This window comes from Hyperoodon ampullatus (genome assembly GCF_949752795.1).
Source record: "Hyperoodon ampullatus genome assembly, chromosome: 1".
Taxonomy (NCBI): domain Eukaryota; kingdom Metazoa; phylum Chordata; class Mammalia; order Artiodactyla; family Ziphiidae; genus Hyperoodon; species Hyperoodon ampullatus.
Window position 1 is genome coordinate 43,246,232 of NC_136914.1, and position 22,387 is coordinate 43,268,618.

The window sequence follows — 22,387 nt, forward strand, 5'->3', positions numbered from 1 at the left end:
AGTTTACACACTGGTAAAATTAAAACCAGTCTTTTTTAGTACTGTAGCTGAATAGTGTACTTTTAATCTTATTTTAATCTACAAAACAAAAATAAATATACATTACAAGGCTCAGATTCATAGGCAATTTTTAAATATTCTTTAATGTTAACAATGTCTTAAAAATTTTGCCAGTAGTGATGTGCACACAGTAGGTGGTCAATAAATGCTGATATACAGAAGTGTTTATAGTTGACAGCAACCCACATTCATTCATTCCCTACTTTATAATAAGTACATTAAAGATAAAAAGAACTTTCTTACAATATTTAATATTTTCATAAAAAGATGAAACGTTTACATGGTATAATTTAGTTCTCCTTTACAGTCAGACCTGTATGCTTTTCAAATTCAAGAACAGTCTTAAAGTATGGTCTTTTTATCGATTAATTCAGATGGCAAGTATTAAATAATTCATACACTATAACAAAAGACTATTTCTAAAAATTAAAAGAAAATGAAATTTAAAGTTCAATATGTTTTTATTTTGAGAAGATTTTGTAATAAAAAAATGGCACCAGACCTAAAATAACTAGACTTCTCCTTTTTTATATTAATTATAACTACGCAGTATATTCTGTTTGACCAAAATGACAAAATATCTGTTTAAAAGCAGTAATACCATGTAAGCCAATAAGGGATGCTTTAGGGAAAATATATCCTATTATCATTTCACTAAAATCTTCTTTCACTTAACATATGAATCAAATTTCTGGCCCTATGAGGTAAAATGGCCATTTTCAAAGTGGCGTTCCATCATAATAAGGGGTATAACGTGGTGTGCCCTTAGCCTACTGGGGGAGAATTCTCCTTGCTGAGATACTAGCATGGGGAATTCATATTCCAAAAACACTACAATGAAAAGAAATACAAAATTTTACAGATGCATAAACTGAGGCACATTAAAGTAACATTCCAAATATCAGATGTATAAACGACATTTTGGGAATAAGCTTCACCATCAATCAACACCTCCTGATACCTAGAAATTCCAATGTTCTGAAGATACACCAGTATTTAAAGCAGTTCATGTCAACCCATTAAGAAACTTGGGTAATATTTTATATTCCAATAAACAACATGTTTTTATGAATGACTGCTTTATGGGATTTAACTTATGCATATGAAAAGACCAGAGAACAAGAGTGCTATGTTGTATAATAGGGCAGCGAGATCTATTTTTTAGGTATATACAATGCAGTTTCAGACCCAAATATTAGACAGTGTATATCAATACTGTGAGTTATCAGTGCAATACTAACACATGCATAAACAGAGAAAGACCAGAGCACAGGTGAATAATCATGTCATCAACTGGGGCATCTGCATGACTTTGTTCTAAGGCTTAAGGTTCATTTCAGGGTCAAGAACTGGGCCATCTGGATTCTATGCCCTTGAAAGTAGCACCCATGTACCTGGGAACCCCTATCACCAGGAAATTGAAGACTGCAAACTCAAGAGAAGTGAAAGTCTTCTGTTACAGGAATTTTGGAACCCCAAATCTACCGTCTACTGGCAAGAGCTCAATTATATGGAATTAAATAATATTTGAAATTGAAAAGCTTAAATGGCTAATTACTTGGTTTTTAGACCACAGAATTTGTTGCCTGGTCATGTAATCGGTTCTTAACATGACTTTTTTTTTTTTTTTTTTTTTTTTGCGGTACGCAGGCCTCTCACTGCTGTGGCCTCTCCCGTTGCGGAGCACAGGCTCCGGACGCGCAGGCCCAGCGGCCGTGGCTCACGGGCCTAGCCACTCCGCAGCATGTGGGATCTTCCCGGACCGGGGCACGAACCTGTGTCCCCTGCATCGGCAGGCGGACTCTCAACCACTGTGCCACCAGGGAAGCCCTTAACATGACTTTTATCTGATGGGAAATGACAATGCAAGTTCTTTTCCCTTTCTCAACACCTCTCTCAACTTAAAGGAGAAGGGGTTTAAAGTTTTTGTTCTAGCAAACTAAAAAATCCAATGTTCCTAGGGAGAAGAGAACCTACAGCTGAAGGAAATAATATCTTAAGTGCCGGTTTCTCACAAACCATCCATTGACAGGCTAGTGATTACTCAAAATCACTATCAGCTTGTGTTAAACACAGGCTATCGCAAACCTTGCCTTGATTAGGCACTTAAAATTGATCATCTACTCTAAGTATCTCCTATTAAAGGAATCACACAAGAGGACTCCATTTTATAATGGAGGTGAGCCCTTCCTAAGGAAGTTAAGCTGGTGTTCAGTAAAAGGAGTACTATTTCTACACTGGCTTCACATTCATTGTCATTCAGATGTTTGTTATGAATGCCAACTAATTTTCACTTTCTGTACAAGCAGCAAATTAGTAGTCTTAAGGGCCCATAAAACAGTTACTCTTACAGATCCCCAAGTATATTTTTCCATTTTTATAAAGTATTACTCATGATATATCAAACTAGAGGGAAAAGGAAAAACTAATGGGAATCTTAGAAATAGTGGGGTATACAACTCCCCGTTATATATTGCTTAATAACTGAATACACCAGGTGGCCATACCTGAATTCACAAATGTGAAACATAGTCAGGACAAGGCTTGCTATGTCTGTACTGCATGACATATACTGTTGACTGATGCCACCAATATAACATCACTACTGCAAGGACATGCCATATTTGGTGGCTTGATCCGAGGTAGTTTAGTTGTCCTGGAAGGGAAGGTAGAGAGAAAAGAATATTGACTGTAATTATTTTGATATTAAAATAAAAATATATTTCCATCTCTGGCCCTGGAAATATGACTGAGCAGCAAAAAGATTTTGGCAGTCTCAGAGTACCTGGAGACCAACTGGAGATTAATTCAGACTGAAATGTTTTCTAAAACAATGTTAATTCATATTTGAGTCTGACTGTAAGGTTTTAAATTCATTAAGTATACTGGTGAATTTTAGAAATACTATTCCAAATGTCTTTTCAAAATCAAGACGTGGTTAATTTCAGGAATTTGACCTTTTGTCTCCCATGTCTCAACTTATACACCTGGTGAAGAAAAGACATTACATGAGAGAAGCAAAGGATATTAGTGCTACAAATCATGGAGTTTAATAGGTATGAAGTAGATGCACGGTTGTGTTTGGGTATAAGTCTACTTGAAGCACTTTTTATTTTAAGCAGGTGTGTAAGGAGAAAGCTCAGACCTGAATCTTGTGCTAACAGACTAATGGAACAATCTGCAAAATGTAATTAGTAATGAGTTAATTAACTAAGGCTGATTAGTTCATATACAACGTAGGAAAATTACTTCATTTCTCTTTGTGGTTAAACAAGTTTAAATTCCAAGGAGATTAAATAACTAAATGTGGGAAGCATCTTGGAAAACAACAAAATACAGAGCCATAGACATTTAAATGTAAATAATTTTTTCTTACTCATGGTGCTTCTATGGTCATGTAATGTACCGGGGTTTTTGTAATATTTTACGGGAAAACTCGAACGAACTTTTTGGCCAACCCTATAAATATTCTCTAACCTTCTCTGTCTTCTCTTACCAAGAATAATAATCAGTATAGTAAGTAGATTTTAAAGTATAAGTCAACAGGATCTTTTCCGTGGAGGTTCTTAGCCTTTTTTTGGTGCCATGGGACACTCTGACAGCCTAGTGACGCTCACAGACTCATTTTTAAAGCATAAAACACTGAGGATTATAAAGAAAACTGATTAGTTTGTAATACAAGTATTACAGATTCACTGAATTCTGTCCATGGACATCTTGGGGATCCCTTAACCCATCAAATACCACTGTGATGTTTATATACTAAAAAAAAATTAACCTGAGCTGAAAGTAAGTTCTTAGGTTTAAATTTTTTGATTTCACAGTATTCACCCATCATCTCACCACCACTACAACATGTTTCTCTTTAGAGCCAGGTAATAAATGAGGACGGGCCAGACAAGGAATGTTTCATTTTTTATGATCTCTGTATCTTTGCTCAAATGTACCTGTACTTGCACACATTCAGCTACATGGGGCATGTTTTATGTCAAGCTCATCTTGAGAAAAGTTAAGTTACATAACGTTTGACCTTTTATAGGTGCCCTATATTAGACAACTGGGAACTTTAAAAAATTTTTTTTTATAAATCTGTTTATTTATTTTTGGCTGCATTGGATCTTCGTTGCTGCACGCGGGCTTCCTCTAGTTGCGGCGAGCGGGGGCTATTCTTCGCTGTGGTGCGCCAGCTTCTTATTGCGGTGGCTTCTCTTGTTGCGGAGCACAGGCTCTAGGCGCACGGGCTTCAGTAGCTGTAGTTGTGGCGCACGGGCTTAGTTGCTCCGCGGCATGTGGGATCTTCCTGGACCAGGGCCGAACCCTGCAATCCCCTGCACTGGCAAGCGGATTCTCAACCACCGCGCCACCAGGGAAGTCCCCAAGTAGGAATTTTTGATCTGAATATTTTAAGGCCTAAAAACACTATGGCCATAATCACAGAGTGCAGACAACTTTCACTGGTTAATTTTCTACATCTATGATGAAGAAGAAATAATAAAATAATTATTAATAAAGTGATACAAAAATGTATTTTACCAAAACTTTTTTTCTGAGGAGAATTCTGACCCTGCCTGGCAGATGGGTGGTCTTCAATTCAGGGACATGTCCTAGTTATGTTCCCAAATCCTAATGTTTATATTCAGGTTCTTCTTTGTAGTCCGTCCTTATTTAAAACTCAGTGGAGAAAAGTCAAGTGCAGAGAGGAATGCCTGAGGTTCTGCAGTCTATTCATTCTCTAGTTCGGGGTTTCTCATCCTTTCTTCTTCCCCAACACACATGACGAGCGGCACAATCTTATCTTTGATTCACTGTGGAAGAGGTTCTTAACCCAGGAGGAAGGGAAGACAATTTGCAATGTGAATTTAAACTGCTCTCCTACTTCTAGCCCCCAAACCGGAAGACCACTGCCTTATGTCTCTTGTTATTCTTTTTTTTTTTTTTTTTTTTTTTGCGGTACGTGGGCCTCTCACTGCTGTGGCCTCTCCCGTTGCGGGGCACAGGCTCCGGACACACAGGCTCAGCGGCCATGGCTCACGGGCCCAGCCGCTCCGCGGCAATGTGGGATCTTTCCGGACCGGGGCACGAACCTGTGTCCCCTGCATCGGCAGGCGGACTCTCAACCACTGCGCCACCAGGGAAGCCCCTCTTGTTATTCTTGACTTGAGCCAAAGGTCACCTGCACTTGCATCATTCTGTGCCTTCCTAAGCCACATATTTCATTTATGAAACTGGGGTTGAGGGGCATCATGATAACAACTGCTAAGATTTACTGAGTGCTCGCTACTCGTGAGGAACTGGGCTAAACGTTTCATATGCACGTTCTCATCTAATCTGCACAGTGACCCCAAGAGAGAAGTGTATTATCTTCACGTTTCAGAAGAGAAAACTGGGCTGAGAAAGCTTATGTCACTTATTTAGCTCATGCAGCTAGAAAGTGGCTGACGGGGGATTTGAACCCAAGCAGTTTGACTCCAGAGCTGAAGCTCCTAAACAAGCAAATACATGTTGTGGAGAACATTATTCAATCTACCCAGTGTCCTCTTAGTTATTTTCTATCAGAAGACGTTTTCCTCTGGACTGAAGAAGCAGGGAAATCTGTCCTCTTAAGTTCCTGGATTGTGTGTATCTTGGGGACATGAAGACCCTTAACTTAGATTAATTTCCTCTTACCACTGGGTGCCAGGAAGCTGAAAGCCAGACTGATGGGCTTTCTTTTATAGAAACTTACGATAGATACATTATGAAGTAATCCTAAACCTGGCTTTTCATTATCCTGTTATTTTCCTTTGCCTCTTTTTTTTTTTTTGGATCTCGCACATATACTGATAAATTAATTTTTAAGCATAAGCTGGTATACAAAGAAGTAAATGGTAATTGCTAACTAGTGCTCCACAAAAAAGCAGTGGCTGGGAGTTCATAACTGTGAAATGGTGGTGACCCTATCTACTGGACTCAACTCATATGGTGACAGTGAAAGACAAAGTTTGTGAAAGCCATTAGAAAGTTCAAGTTTTAGATAACATTTGAGAAGAGAAGAGCCATTCTATAATCAATAATATTGGGAAAAAATCTAAGTTATGATGCTCTGAAACATATACCTCCACTATATATTTAGAATAAAGTTAGAAAACCATTATACAAGTGATACGTACCTGGAAAATACCTTTCTGGAACTTTGGAAATGTAGAATAGGAAAGCAAGAAGAGCAATCACATACATCACAATTACACGGGGTGCAAAGTCCTGAAAAGCAAAACATATTTTTTTCACAGATCTTGCCTACTGTGATTGAATTCTCAATTTCTTATAAATCTAATTCATAGAATTAGACAACACACAGGAGTAGAATTCATAGGTGGGATTTAAGTGTGTTAAATCTGAATTGCTTTTGCGGACAGTCTCCAATGAGAGAAAGCTTGCTCTCAATACTTCAGGAAGCAGTCCAGAGGACTGGAACATAGAGACAACGCTAAAGGTCAGGGCACCAGGGCAGCTAAAGCTTCAACATAGTTTAGGTCCTAAGGGCGTCCAACTCCATCTACAACATAGGTGCCTGGGTGGAATACATATGGGAATGGAGTTGCCAGCTGAATAAGGAGAGACTAAACAGGGATTTGTGGCTGGAAAAGAGCCAAGAGGCTTGGCCCAACAATGAAATCTGTTCCACCATCCCAGATAAATGGCTCTCTTGAATACTACTCTACAAAGCAGTCCGTCTCACAGCTCTCTTGGAAAGCTTTTCCTTGCTCTAAGAAAATCAGCCAGCTCTAATTTATACATGCTGTTCCTAATTCTGGTTATAAACCTAATTTACCAAGAAGCCATTTAAGAAATAAAGACAAATTATTTCTCTTCCCTCTAACAGATATTTGAGAATCATCATGGGCCCCCTTCCCTAAATCCTATATCCTCAGACTAATCAACCTCAGATTTTGCAAACATTCTAGAACACAGCTTCACCCTGCCTCCCAGGATTAGCTCTTTGGAACTTTTCATCTTTGGTTATGTGCCTCTCTTTCCATCTTTTTTTGCTGAACACAGGATTGTTCCTTTTTTTTTCTCTTCCCTTTTCTGAATTTCTTCAAAATCTACTGGCTTAATGGGTCTGGTTCTCTTTCTTTGTCACCATAAGCATAAAAGGATGTGTTTCCCTCATCCCAAAATTTCACTCACTTCTATGTCAGTAATTAGCTATTCATTTCTGGTTAGGATTAAATCTAGAGTGGCACTTCCCCATTCTATTTTCTGGACATCGAAACTGTCAGAAAAACAATGTTTTCACAGATATTAGAATCACTGAAGTTATTCCTCACTACTATCTCACCTTTCTCCCAATTTCCTAATCTTATAAAGAAAGCATCACCATCATCCTCAAATTGGCAAAATAGCCAGATCATATCACTCAATTCACTACACCACAGACTTCCTTTCTTTTTAGTTTTATATGTGGATGCTTTCCACCATGCTGTTGCCGACAGTATGTAAGCCTACTTTTAGTCCCTCTCTTGTAAAAAAAAAATATAATTCCTTTGAATAAAACCTGCATTTAAATCCCTATATTCCAAAGGTCCCACTGCAACAAGTGTATGCGATTTCTTCTAGATTTCTTGGCATAATTAGTTATGTTAAAAATTCTCAAGTTTACTCTCTAGCACACACTTAAGGCATTTTTATATAAATCTCTAAGAACTTAAGTCTTACTTCTAATTCCCTTCTCAAGCATGCTGAGGAATTCTCACCGAGGCTCTTCCTAATGTACTCCAACTGTTCCCTCACAATAACTGTCTTTTTTTTGCGATACACGGGCCTCCCACTGCTGCGGCCCCTCCCGCTGCGGAGCACAGGCTCCGGACGCGCAGGCTCAGCGGCCATGGCTCACGGGCCCAGCCGCTCCGCGGCATGTGGGATCTTCCCGGACCAGGGCACGAACCCGTGTCCCCCGCATCGGCAGGCGGACTCTCAACCACTGCGCCACCAGGGAAGCCCCTGTCTTTTATTTTTCAATATATTTTCCTTGCTGGGTGGAATATGCTCCCATGGCTGTAGCTACCAAGACAGTAATGACTGTCAAATCTCCATCACTAGTCTAAGCTAAATCCAGACCCTATCTCCACCTTTACATCCCACGGGTACTTCAAACTCAGGTCCAAGAAGAAATCCTTCCCAACTCCTTTTCCTCCACAAACAAACAAACAAATCAACTGCTCCTACTGGCATCATCCCTGCCTCAGATGACAAAGCTGGAAACTTGGGAGTCCTCCTCTACAGTAAGGACTTGGGTATTTACAAGCTATGGGAAACACATAACAGAAAGAGAATTAAGAATGTGTCATCTCATAGAAATACATCTCAGAAGAAAATAGTTAGACTTCTATCACTACAAGGTATGCTTATTTATTTATATAGATGTGAAAAATTATTGCATCATTATGCAATTAGAAATATGCCCTCAAATGACAAAGATCCACCTTCTTGGCCTGATTACATTACTTTACTGAAAGGAATAAAATTGAAAGGACAAAAAAAAAAAGGGAAAAATATTGACCACACTCAACCTACCTGTACAATAGGAGCACCGATTCCTCCATTGAGCCAAACCCAGTGAAGAGTGGGGATCACTCCATATCCCGAAACAGAACAAAAGATGATAGAACGGAGCCTCTGCCACTGCTGTGTGAGGTAATTGGGATGAATCTGAGCAAAGAACACCGCCAGGATCATAGCAAGCACTGTGATCAAGTACACTTGACGCCAGTACTAGAATAAAAGGAAATCACATTTTAATTGTTATTAACAATAAGGGAAGGAAAAGAGTAATTTTCAGTTTTGGCTTCTACATTACACATACACATTCCAAACTCTATTTATTTGGTATTTTCATTTCTAAACACGATTGCCTTTCTTCCTTAAAACAACGCATGTTGCATACGACTGCTAGGTTTCTTAGGATGATAAACCAGACCCCAAAGTGAGCTGGTAAAGAACACATTTATTCACACAAAAGCATCTCCTGAGTACCTATTATAGGCCAGGGCAATTTAAGTCCTGTGGAAACAAAGACGACTAAGACAGGGGCTCTCTCAGTGGGTGAGCTCATAGGCTATGAGAGGGGCAGACATATAAACAAATTTATAATCTAATGATAAGTACTGTAACTGAGCTGTGAAGAGAATGTTGTAGAACTACAGAAGAGGGGCAATTGATACCTGGATTAGCTAAAAAATGCTTCACAGAGGAAATGACATCTCAGCTGGGCCTTGAGGAATATATAAGGTTTTCATGAGAAGAGGGAGCTCTCAAGGAAAAGGAACAGCACACAGAGCAAGAAAGTTTTACAAAGGGAGGCTGAAAGGCAGATGTACTGGCAGGCTAAGTATTTGTACTTTACCATGCTGGCACTGAGGGAATAGCAGAGTCCTTGAAGGATGAGATGACATGGTTGTTTTTCCAACTGACTTATTGGAATAACTCTGACATCAGTGAAAAATAGAGAGAGATGACAGGAAGCCAGCTAGCAGATATTATTACAGAATAATTGATTCAAGGAGAAGATAGGAGGATGGACTTTTGTTGAACAAGGTAGATGTTAGCACCAGATTCAGGAGACGTCTCTGAAATAAACTAAAGTCTTAATGGTTGACTGGATGTGTGAGAGGGCAGTAGAGGATGGCTCAACTGTTTCTAGTATGAAAGGCCATGCAAATGGCTTGTACTAATGAGCAAATGAACAAAGATGATCCAGAGTGTGTATGTGTGTATGTGTGTGTGTGTTGGTGGGAGAAAATGGGGAAGCATGAAAGAATGTTCATTTAAAAATATATCAAGGGGCTTCCCTGGTGGCGCAGTAGTTGGGAATCCGCCTGCCAATGCAGGGGACACGGGTTCGAGCCCTGGTTCGGGAGGATCCCACATGCTGCGGAGCAGCTGGGCCCATGCGCCACAACTGCTGAGCCTGTGCTCTAGAGCCTGCGCACCTAGAGCCGGTGCTCCAAGACGAGAGAGGCCACCGCAATGAGAGGCCCATGAACGGCAATGAAGAGTAGCCCCCGCTCACCGCAACTAAAAAGAAAGCCCATGCGCAGCAATGAGGACCCAACGCAGCCAAAAGTAAAAATTAAAAATGAATGTCATTCTTTAACACATTATCTGTGAATAAAGTTTAAAAAAAAATATATATATATATATATATATATATATCAAGTTTGAAGGACTTATAGAATATTTAGGTATCTAAATGAGCAGTTGAAAAGCTGGTCTTGAAGGCTCAAAAGTTAGCATCACCTAGGACAGAGTTCTTAACCTGGGCTCCAAGGACTTCTCTGGGACCATTACATTTCTTGAAATTCACACGTCAAAATGACTGGTCAGTTTGTGCCCAAACGCACATTATCTGGGATGGAGGGTCCATAGTTTTCAATCTCATTCTCAAAGCAGCCTGTGTTCCTTAAAAGGTAAAGAGCCACTATAGCAACTGAATATTTGGAAATGATAAGATACCAGAAGGAAGAAAACTTTTCCTTTAAATGATCATGGACTGTATTAGCTCTAACAGTCCTTTTTTCCCCTCTTTAATCTACCTTGGACTTCTAGTTTTTCTGAAAAGAGATTTACAAAAAGTGTCCCACTAGTCTTTTTGATGATCAGATATATTTGGGAAGAGGTAAACAAAAAACAGGTTTCAGAGAAATACATAATAAGCAAAACAATTCTAATATTACATGACTATACTCACAAGCCTTTTTTTTTTAAAGATACAGTTTCATGCAAAATGAATAAGTTGTGAAAGGTGAGTAGATATGAATAGTTTACTACTAAAAGCAAATCAATTTACAAGGTAAATGGCATGTACATTTAATTTTATGCTTATGCTCCAACGTAATCAGGCCTAAAAAGCAAATGGCTCACGTATAAGTGGCTACAATTAATAATGTTCTTACATTCAAACCAAATTATGATTTTTCGCTTTGCTAGTATAACACTCCAGCAGTGTTGACAGTTTTCTATTATTGCGTAGCAACAAAGGTCCTACTTAAGAATTCCCAACAGTCAGAGGACCCCTGCACTGCAGCCAATCCTCCTAGAAAGTGAAGGCTGGGGATATGGCTTGGACCACCTGCTCCACGGGGAGGGCTCGGGCACGACAGGCTCTAGTCCTGTGACTAGTAGGTACACTGCACCTGGGACAGCGGCTCAGTCTTGGCTCTGAAAGGAAAGGAACTAAAAGGATAAACAGAAAACAAAAAAAAAGTATGGTAGGAGAGCAGGAGGAAAAGAGAGTAGGGTCAATGGGGACTTTCTAAATGGGAGGCCTTGAGATGTACTGAGCCCTCAGGAAGATTCAGTTTGCCTTCTTGGCTGAGACATGAGGAGAGGAGGTAGTTTGGTTGGCCAACATATTTAGATCAGTTGCTGTATAATTTGATCACAGTGTTTCAAATGCTGCTTTGCACAAGGCAAAAACTGACTTTTGTAACTTTAGGGTCAGAAAGAAGAGTTGATCTAGAACTCACAACAGACAAATGTTTGTTAAAGACACTCACAACCCATGTGGTCTGTCTCTAGGCCTGCCTCCAAACATAAGACTAAGGAAAGGAAAACATATTTCTTATATAAGAATATGGGTCAACACACTCGCAGATATACCTTTTGTTTTTTTCTCACTGAGAGAGGAGTAAAGGATAAGAAGGGCACATGGAAAGCAGCAGCTAACTTCATAATTTTAACAAGTGCTAACTTTACCTTCAACTCTATAAACACAAAAATAAAAGATATATAATGTACATCTGAGGAACCATGCAGCTATATGGGTTTAGTGGGGAAACATTAATAATTTAATGTTTACGTTAAGTTTCAGAAAATAACAACATATATATATTATTTTCCATTCCTTTCCAAGTTAGTGAAAGGAATAGGAACTGATAATAGATGTTAGAAATCACAGGGCCCTTTTGAAAAAGGAGTTTATGCCTCCACCAGACTTTCGTTTCTTCTACAAGTTAGTTAATTATGTGCTTATTCAGAAGTTCAAGGGAACCATGGCAAGAACACTCAAGACCTATATTAGAAAGGTAGAATGTAAAATGTTTTAAGTTACTTACATTATTACAATAAAATGCATAAAATACGCCGGAGACATAGCAGCCCAGTATTCCAATAGAAATTCCTGCATAATCTAATGCCATCCATCTTCGACAGGTTTTTTCTGATCGATGGCAGGAAAAAAGATGATAGCCCACAGAGCAAAGCATACAGACCTATGGAAAATAAAACAAATCTTAGCAAGGTCAAACAAACAAACAAAAAAACAAAAGCAACTCATGCATGATGTTCATGGAAGTGGTCAGGTCCAGTCCAGGCTTTTCAGCCAAACAGACCTGGACATGGACCCTAGCTTTGTGCCTGACTATATGTCATTTCCCTAAGCCTCAGTTCCTCATGGGTAAAATGGGGACAACAATCATAAAGAAAGAAATCTGGGCTTCCCTGGTGGCGCAGTGGTTGAGAGTCCGCCTGCCGATGCAGGGGACGTGAGTTCGTGCCCCGGTCCGGGAGGATCCCACATGCCGCGGAGCGGCTGGGCCCGTGAGCCATGGCCGCTGAGCCTGCGCGTCGGGAGCCTGCGCTCCGCAACGGGAGAGGCCACAACAGTGAGAGGCCCGCGTACCGCAAAAAAAAAAAAAAAAAAAAAGAAAGAAATCTATAACGATAACTACTTTATAACATAAAAAATTTAATGAACAGTGTAGTAGAAGGAAATCTACTGAGGCTTATTTTGATCTATGAATAAGTTTCCTTTTAAAAACTACTTATTACAGAATACAGGTCCTTAAAGAAAAATAAATCAAAGAATATGGAATTGTATGATGTAAAAAAAAATAAACCCCTCCCAGTCAATCTATTCTCCAGTGGGAGCCACTGATAACATCTTTTTTGTGTCCTTCCAGATATTTTCAATGAACATATCAAACACCTAGGATATAGAAGTCCACACACACAAGAACACCATATATACTTCTTAATCAAACGGAATCATACAGTCTGTTCTGCTATTTGTTTTTTTCACTTAATTTAAGACCTTTTATGTCTGTATGAGACTTCATTGTATAGAGTTTACTTCTAAGTTAAACATAGCTTTGCTGTGTTCAAGGAAAAATAATTATGACTTATGCTGACTTTATACATTATCAAGTTGAGAGCAAAGTTAATGTAATTCTATCAGTTGCTCTGAAGATTGATAAGGTTTCTACAGCTGAACTCCCTCTTGCCATTGAATACCTACTGCGTGTCATACAGTGGGGATACAAAGATGAAACCTCTACTCTCAAAGAGATTTTTCAGAAACAAGTGAACAAATGGTGATGTAGGAAGTCCTATAGGAAAAGTTGGTGCAGAGCACAGTTAGAAAATAGAGAAGGGAGACTACCAGGTCTGTGGGTGCATGTGTGTACTTGTGGGTGGGAGTGGTGGGTGGAAAAGAGCTACATATTTCATGGAAGGGTTGCCACCTGAGCTGCACCTTAAGTTGACCTGGCATTCATCAAGCACATAAATAAAGGTGTGCACAGGTTTATTGGAGGGCCCATAGGAAAAGCAGCATATTGAGAAACACAGCAGCATTAAGGGATGCTATGTGGCCTTCTTCATGATATGATTATGACAGATCCTATATATCAGGGAGTTTTAACTTCAGTATTATGGCCTCTGTGTGATACGTCTGAAAATTTTAAGTGCACCCTTACAGAAAGGCTGAGATGAGAGGTTACAGGCATAGCCCTAGGAAGCAATGACTAGAGCCTACACTAAACCAGGGACAGTGGGGGTAGGGAAAATGGGCCAGATAAATGGTCATCTGGCTATTCTGTAGTCTGGCCATTAAACAAACCTAAGTCCCCATAGCCTCAATATCAATATTCAAAACAAGGTTCCTAGCCACAATCTCATTTCTTCATCCACTATCTAAAATCCTTAACAGTCTGTGGCTTTGGCTACTACAAGTCAGAGTTTATTGACCCAATTAAACATAACTCTAAGAAGCTTGGTTATTTGTTTTCTCTGATTATCCTTGAGATAAAACACAGTACATTCAGAGAACATGAAGGTGTATATTCTCACTGACAGGGAAAGATCTCATTGTCACAATGCCGAGTGACACAAAACAGCAAGCGCAGGGATGATCACAGCTCAGAAGGAGGTAGATAGGAAAGGTAGGCAGGCAGGTGTGAGGCAGCTGTGAGAAACAAACGTCTGGAGGAATCTGAACCCAAATGTCAAATGTGGAAGTGGAATTTCAAATGACTTTTACTTTCTTCCAAATACTTTTGTGTTTGCTTGAATTTCTACATGAGTATATGTTATAGTAATAATAACAACAATAAAGCTGATTTCATTGTGAAAAGGAAAATAAAAGTGGAAAGAGAAAAACTACAGTATCAAGAGGAAAGTAAAATATATGGTATTCACAGAGAACATCTGAGTTTTAGAAAAGTTAACCTAGACTTAGTACGTTCTGTTTTAAAAGGGATGTGTTGTTAGAGTTGCTTAAAAAACTGACTGAAAAATTATCTGACATTGAGTATGTCTCCGTTTTCTGGAAAGTTTCCTTCTGTGGAGTATCTCACTCCATCCAGGTGGACAGGTAATTACAGCATGACATCCTACATCTAAGCTCCTTGCCATGATAACCAAATGCCTCGGGATCTGGCTCCTGCCTCTCTCTCCAGCCTTACCTTTCTCCATTTTCCTGGGGTTTAACCACAAACACCAGCACCTACAGGTCCAGAAGGTGCTAAGCTGTCTCTTGCTTCTGGGCCTTTAGGCACTCTTTTTTCTGCTTCATTGCCCTGCCTCACTCTCCCTTCTGCTCACCTATCTGGGTGACTTGATCTTTATGACAGGCTGGTTTTGTTCAGCACTGTATTCCCCATGCCTACCTTAGTGCCTGGATATAGATAAGAGGTATTAAAAAGATATTTCTTGAACTGAATGTTAATGAACTGAATCTAGGGAAAGATGTTCTCAGATTCTATTCTTCTCTAAGATAGAAAGACTTCAAAGCCCCTAAAATTACATCCTACTATTCAGAATGTACTCTATTAATCTGGTTGGTAGGAAAGCACTGAGCACGTAAAAAGGGTAGAAGTGAAAAGAGTAAAAATGTTATATCTTTAAAAAAATTAAATGTAAATCAATATTAATACATATATTTATGGTTTACCATGCTGACTCTAAGAATTTGGGGAAATTGGGTGAACGAGTTATAAATATAATTTCATAAAAATAAAAATAATAAAAATGGTATCTGTAAGTACGGAAAGTGTGCTCGTTTGTCTTTAGAAGCTGCACTGTGTGTAACAGAAAGGTCAGTGCACTAGCAGTTAGGAGAAGAGGATTCTACTGCCCTGCTGAACAATCCTGAGCAAGTCACTCTAAACACTTTGGGTGCTTCTTCATTGGCAGTTGTTTTAATTATTTCGTCTTCTCAGTTTTGCAATGCGCTGCTTTCTTAAACCGTTATGAAAATGAATGTGTGTTCCCTGAAATAACATCAGCTGTGGCTGGGTGGATAAAGGGCAGGCCTGGGATAGAGGAAAACATGTGGGATCCTCAAAGGAGATAATATCTGTATAACAGTAGAGTCTAAACCAATTTTTCTTATATTAAGCACATCTTAGTCTATAAGATACATCTAAAAATTAAGTATGGAGAAATTGATTCATTTCCATTTTAAAAATTGGGATAGATTTTAAAGAGACGTTTAGGCTCCGATCAGGACAAAAATTAAACCTGAGAAAGAGTATACTTTAAAAAACACTTAAAGAAAAAATAATTTTCTAATAAGAACACAAAAATACAGAGTATTCTTTCCCTCAAAGAAATTTAAAATATGGTTCTAGGAGCTAGAATTAGAAGAAAAGGGGGAGAGAGATGTTCCCAGGGTGTTTCTTGATCATTTAAGTCCAAAGTTTTGAGTCAAATGATGAAGGCCTGAAACTGACTATTACACAATGAAAGCAACACCTGTGCAGTTTACTTATCGATTCCCCTCTCAGAGTAGCGGCAGGTTAACTGCAGGAAGTGCTGGCCTACGTTTGGAGGCAGAGGCATGATAGCTTTTTCTTTTCATTTTTATGATTTTTTGTACTCTCTGCATTTTTTTTAAATTTAAAAAATATCAACTGGATTTTGGTCCACATTAGTTTTCTTTTTCAGAACTACCTGTTTGAAAAATTATTAAACATAACTTTTAAAGGCACTTTGTTACAGATCCCGGAAGAAGAATTAAAGTGCTGAGGAACACATACAAGAGGTTACAGAGAAGAAACTGAAAGTATATGAAATCAGGCACGTGTAAAAGGCCCAAAGGAAATTAACATTAAAGTGAGAGAAAAGATTAATACCAACAAAACAAGACATTAAAATTAAGACAGTATGGAAACAACAAATACAAAAGGCATAGACATATAAAAGATGAGAAAGCTTCCCAAACAAGTTTTAAGCAGACAACAGAGTTCTACTTCAGTCGGCAAATACAGTACAGAGATTCCTATCTTTGTATTAATCTTAAAGCAGAGAGGTCTAAAAAAAGGAAGAGAAAAGAAAGAAATTTTCTCAATCTTTAAAACTTACTGGATTTCAAATATACTCTATTAACATCCAAATATGCTCTCATAAAAACATACTCTGGATGCTTATATTATGAAAGTGAATAAGCTAACCTATATGCTATTTGGGGGCTCTTTAAAGCAAGTTGTGGGTGTGAAGTAAGGTCACCTGCCCAAGCTTGTCTGACTAAAGTTCTCTTTACCAATAACAGTGTTTGTGAAATGACTTACCTGGAAGCAGAAAAGGCAAATAGAACAAATTACAAAGTCTTCCCTGGATGCACTTGCTGAAGGTAACACAGATGTCATGTCGTATATTCCCAGCGCGAAGAAGAGAAAGAAACCCAGCAAATGACTCCAGATGTTTACCGTCTCATTAGATAAAATAAACAAACTGGAAAAAAACAAACGTGCAGCTCAGATTCGTATCTGTTCGCTCACTGTCAGCATTTAGAAGGTTATGGACAATTTTGGGGATTATCTAATACTTGCTACTTTAAGCCCTTAACCCCATCTTTACCTTTCTAAATTTGATATACCATCTCCATCAATCCTGGGATCTTACAGTTTTTTCTTGCTCACCTCTATTATACTTACCATTTCCTTCCTCAATTAGAGTTATTTATGTATAAATTCCAGCTCATCCTCCAGCTTATCAACTCCCTGATGGCTGACATGATTCATCTTTATGACACTACTGTTCCAAGCACAGTGTCTTGCTCAGATTAGATGCTAAATGTCTACAGAAGTGAATGTGCGGATTAAAACTGGGTGCTAGCTACCATACTCTGACACTCAGTAATAGGTATCCGAAAACCCGCTAAGTATAAGGTTAGGCATGAACTTAAAATACCTTTTTAGTACTCATTACATGCAAGTGCAAAGTTAAATGGACTTGAGAGAAGCAGGATAAATGCAAATGGATCCACTGAAAATGTCCTTTAAGACAGGCATGCTGCAACAACTTTGCTGTGGTTGTTTTGAAAGCAAACTAGTTTCCAGGTGGCATGAGTTTATTCCTTTTTTGGAACGACAGGAGGTTACTTTTACTATCAGTACTAATTGCCCTCTTTCAATACGCCCTAACTGGTTTGAGTTTAAGTAGTCCTCGCAGTGCAGGCCAGTGCAGAGTGTTCCCCGCTGACCAGGAGTCACTGTCCCTTCACTCCAACCCTGGGCAACAAATTAGCTCCGGGATCATGGGAAAGTCACTTAACCTCTCTGGCTTCAATTTCTCCATCTCTAAAACAAGGGAGCTGGGTTAGATGCTGCTGCAAGTCCCTTCCAGCTCCTTCCTTAATTTTGTGAAATGTTTCTCCAGCTGTGGATAAGACTCATCAGATTATTGAAAGGTGATGTCACGACTAAAGGTTAAAATTCTCTTGCAAAATCTAATCTTTTGTTTAAAGTCTTTGACCTTCACTGATTCAGAATCTTATTGGTAAGCACTAACGTATAACTCTAATACTGAGTTTGCAGCAGTCACCATGGCTCACATTTTCCCATGCCATAAACATAGCAGGGTCTCACACAGTCAGATGATCACCAAGGATAAAGTGGATCTTGTATCATGGATTTCAGGCTTTATCCTGTATAAGCATCAAGTATAAAAACTACTTATACTGGGGAGTGGGGGAAGAGATGCAGGGATGTGAGGAGACACATCTAACCCCAGGACTGTTTGCCAGCCAATACCACATTCTGCCTGTTGCCTCAGAACTTTTCATTTGGTGAAACCCAGTATAACCTGATTAACTGAGCAGAGAGGCATAATCTTGGCATGTTCCTTCCAACTAACAGAGTATTGGCAGAACAGTTGTGACGTACAAAACCTCTCCTTATATACAAATTTGTCCTTGACCCTCTAGACAAAGGGCAAAAGCTGAACCTGGAGAAGACCAAGCTGGTGGGAAGAGCACTTAGCAGAATATCCCCCGTAGGGGATCTACTCTTATTCTATGAGCAGTTAGACCTATACTCTGTTCTGCTTCAAAATCAACAATCAACTTCATCATCATCTATTTGGCTTCAAATTCAATGACCATGGTGATAACAAGTCACCATTTATTGAGTGCTTATTATGTACCAGGCTCTGTGTAGCATTTTACATACACAATCCCATTTCGTCCTTACTACTTTCTGAGGCATATACTGTAATTACCCTCATTTTTAAAAATGGGGAAAATAAGGCTGGGAGAGGTTAACTTTTGTTCAAGGTCCCACAGCTGTTAAGTGGCAGATCTGCACACACAAGTCGTTTTTACTCAACAGCCCAAGATCTAAAGCACTATATTTCACTCCTTAATCCATGAAATTTGGACCTTAATATTAGAATGCAGAGGTGAGTATAAAACTATTTAAGGCAACTGACTACCTGCTTTATCCTTGTGGAACTCTACATCCACAGCAGGGCCCAGCTCTGATTTCTTGTGTAATAACTTATGCAAAGCAGTCAATGGGGAGGAAAATGGCACTTAGGATTCAAATTGTGAAGTACTGTGGGCCATGCATCGAAGCCAAGTAGGGATGGACACTGATGTCACCTTGTGACCCTGAGTCAGAGAAGCACTTTAAAGGCAGGCAGGGCAAAGGAACTGGGGTAAGACCATGCCAAAAACAGATCAAGAATCAAACATGTGGTTGCTGCTTGAACAATTCAATGGCTCACATTCCAGCAGTGGGGTTTGTCACTACAGTGACCTGGAGCTAACCAACATGGGTATCTTAATTCTCTTAAAGTGGGGTCCTGTAATTAAGTACATATAGGGAGTTTTAACAGAACGCTAGTGTAAGAACTAGAACACTAATTTTTCAGTTTTGTTTTTTTAAACCCAGGCTTTCAAGGGACTCAATTTTACCAGTTTAAATGATGACGAAATTCCTTTTTTAAAGACACTTCTATAGTGCTCTAGTGGAGGGCAGTGCCTGTTATAGGCTCTCTTTGCTATAGTGCTTTTCCCACACAGCGTTTTTTTTACAATGGTTATTATGTAATAGTATAACTAGCTCTTTAATGTGTGTCACCCAGGCTAGACCTCAGTATTTTCATGAGAACAAGGGCCATACCTGCTGTTCTTTGCAGGACCTGGTAGGGTGCCTGGCACCTAGCAGGGGTTCCATACTATCTGCTGCATGAATAAACCAGGATTTCTAAATGTATGGAATTGTGAACTTGTTTCCTATTATACAGGCATTTATCTGGCCCCAAACATCTGAATTTCCATAGGGATGCCTTAAAAATAAACAAAGCTTAGGTATACACAGGGGCAAGTATGGCTCAGTCATTGTCAGTGGGGTCGATTCCAACATGTATCCCAATAAGCACCAAATGAGTAAAGGATGTAAAATTCCTTTGTAAAGAGCAAAGCCCCACAGGAGTTAGTGATTATGATCATTGTTACTATCATTAGTCCATGGATCAAGTAGCCCGGTGGCGGAAGAAGGAAAGACAACGAGAAAGGAGAGGTGGCAGAAAGGGATGAAAAGGTTGGGGCAGCTAGGAAATGATGGGCACGGAGAAACGCGGGGAAAGCAGCAGGCGGACCAGACAAAAAGGCTGTTAGGTGAGGAGGAGGGGCCGCCGGCGCGCCCCCCAGGCGCACCCAGCGGAGGCGGCCAGACTGTACCTTTTGATACACAGCCTGGAGGGCAGGTAGGCCCGGTAGCCGTCGGTGATGTACGGGTTGTCCTTGAGGGACACGGGGATCTGCTCGTAGGTGTAGAGGCGGATGCCGCGGGGCACCAGGACGGGCCAGTACTGGTAGCTGCCCAGCTCGATATAATGTGCGCTCTTCAGCAGCTTCTGATGCATCTTTCCTGGCCGCCGCCGCTCCCCAAGCGGGGAGCTCGCCTAAGCCCCGCCTCCCCGGGGAGGGGGCTTCGCCCCCGCAGCCCCCGCCCCGGAGCCCGGACGTTGCGCGAGGTCCTACGGCCCTGCCGCTGCCCAGGCCGGGATCCGCTCACAGGGGGGGCCACCGCCGTCAGCACCCCAGCGGACCCGGCGGCGTCGCAGCCCTCCCTGACGTCAGCACGCCGCGGCGGGCCCCGCCCCTCGGCCCTGGCTGGGGCCGACGCGGCTGGGGAGGGGGCGGGTCCGCGGTCCGCGCGGGCGCGCGTGTAAGCAAGGACCTGCGGGATTCGTCCGGGACTCCCGGGCAGCTCGATCGCGTACGGGTGGCGGCCGGCCTCTCCTCTTCCGTGAGAAGAGCGCGGTACTGTACAGCGAATTCAAGTGGTTTTTTTTCTTATTCTGTTTTTAATTAGAAGCAATATGTATTACATTTTGAAAATCAAGGGGAAAAGAGTAACTGGAAGAAAAATAGGAACTAGAGCTAACTCTTCACCGGTTACTTTTTATCGTGGAATCTCACACACTTGGGGTCAGAGGGGACCTTCGAGGTTTTCTGGGCTAAGGTCAGTCCTTGCAAGTGGATGGAAATAGAGGAAAACTGATGTACATGGAACTATACCAAAACCGAGCATACGCTGAGTCATAAAGAAAGCCCCAGCACATTTAAAGGACCGAAAGCATTCAGACTATTTTCCCTGACCACAATAGACAAACTAGGAATGAACAAGAAAACCGAAAAGTCACAAATGATTGGAATTGAAGCAAAACCCTTCTAAGTATTTAATGGGTTGATGAAAAAATCACAATGGAAATGAGAAAATATACTGAACTGAATGATAAAGATGAAATATATCAAAATTTGGGGGGCAAATGTTATAGCTTTGTCTCTGGCTACGAATTAGGATGCAAATTCTTATTCATAATGGCAACAGGGCAAAGCATCAGTTTTGCATCCATATATGTAGAATCTTTAGCCCATTGTTTGGTTACATGCATGATGAGAATCATTCATGATGCCTATTATTTATGTTTTGTTATTGTGTTAGTAATATTAGTTGCTGTGTGAGAGGCAGTATGGTTTACTGATTAACTTCTGGGCTCTGAAGGCTTGCTACCTGGGTTTGAATTCAACCGTTTACTAGCTAGCAAGTATTTAACCTCTTTTTGTCTCAGTTTTCTTACTAGTAAAATAGGGATAATAACAGTACTTTGTGTTGTAAGGATTAAATCAGTGAATCCAAGTAACACTCTGAGAAAACTGCCAGGCATATTGTTAGCCCCCCAAAATGTTATCTATTATTAGAGTTCAAGGGAAGATATATTAATAGATAAAACTAGACAAATTTAGATAAATCCTAAACAGACTTAAATGTCATGTAAAAGGAAACACTGAGACTTTTTTTTAAGCCATGAAGCTAAAACTAATATTTAAAAGCTTACTGTGTGTTCAGTACATTAGCTCTGCTTAAGGTTACTGTGTATAGGAATTCTCATTTCCTAGTGGAGGAAGATCATGTCTGAGAATGCCTGCCATGCTCATAGAAGTCTTCTGGGAAGTTCTTTCAGCATGTATTCACACTGGTGCCACAGGAGATTACCTTGTGGCCACCGCTGACCCAAAGGTGGATCAGTGGCCCATGAGATGTCCTAACACAGATGTCCATGCAAGAGCAACGTTAATTAGCTTTCTTCGATCAGTTTCTTTCTTGGGAATTTGGCCTGGAGATGCGGGAAGAGAGCCTGTAACCTGGTATTTGAAATAGAAGTAGAAAGATGCCCAGAGATCATCAGAGACAGAGACCTGAGAATGGCGGCTGCATTATGATAATGGTGGGACACTAGAGTGAAGAATTAGGAATGGCAGCTGCTTTTATTGTCA

At 40.2% G+C, this 22,387-nt stretch overlaps 1 protein-coding gene across 2 annotated transcripts; it reads right to left on the minus strand.

The window, feature by feature from the left end:
- Positions 1-2,573: 2,573 nt before the first annotated feature.
- On the minus strand, positions 2,574-20,469 carry PAQR3 (progestin and adipoQ receptor family member 3; the record flags this gene model as incomplete). 2 transcript variants are annotated; one of them, XM_079718491.1, is made up of 6 exons in its annotated part: positions 2,574-2,716; positions 6,210-6,300; positions 8,617-8,814; positions 12,156-12,311; positions 16,890-17,052; positions 20,285-20,469. In XM_079718491.1, the coding sequence occupies 6 exons, from the start codon at positions 20,467-20,469 to the stop codon at positions 2,574-2,576; spliced, it is 936 nt and encodes a 311-aa protein (XP_079574617.1). The 2 variants fall into 2 exon arrangements, with proteins under 2 accessions (XP_079574617.1, XP_079574618.1); XM_079718492.1 differs by lacking the exon at positions 2,574-2,716 and adding an exon at positions 4,127-4,532.
- Positions 20,470-22,387: the final 1,918 nt, after the last annotated feature.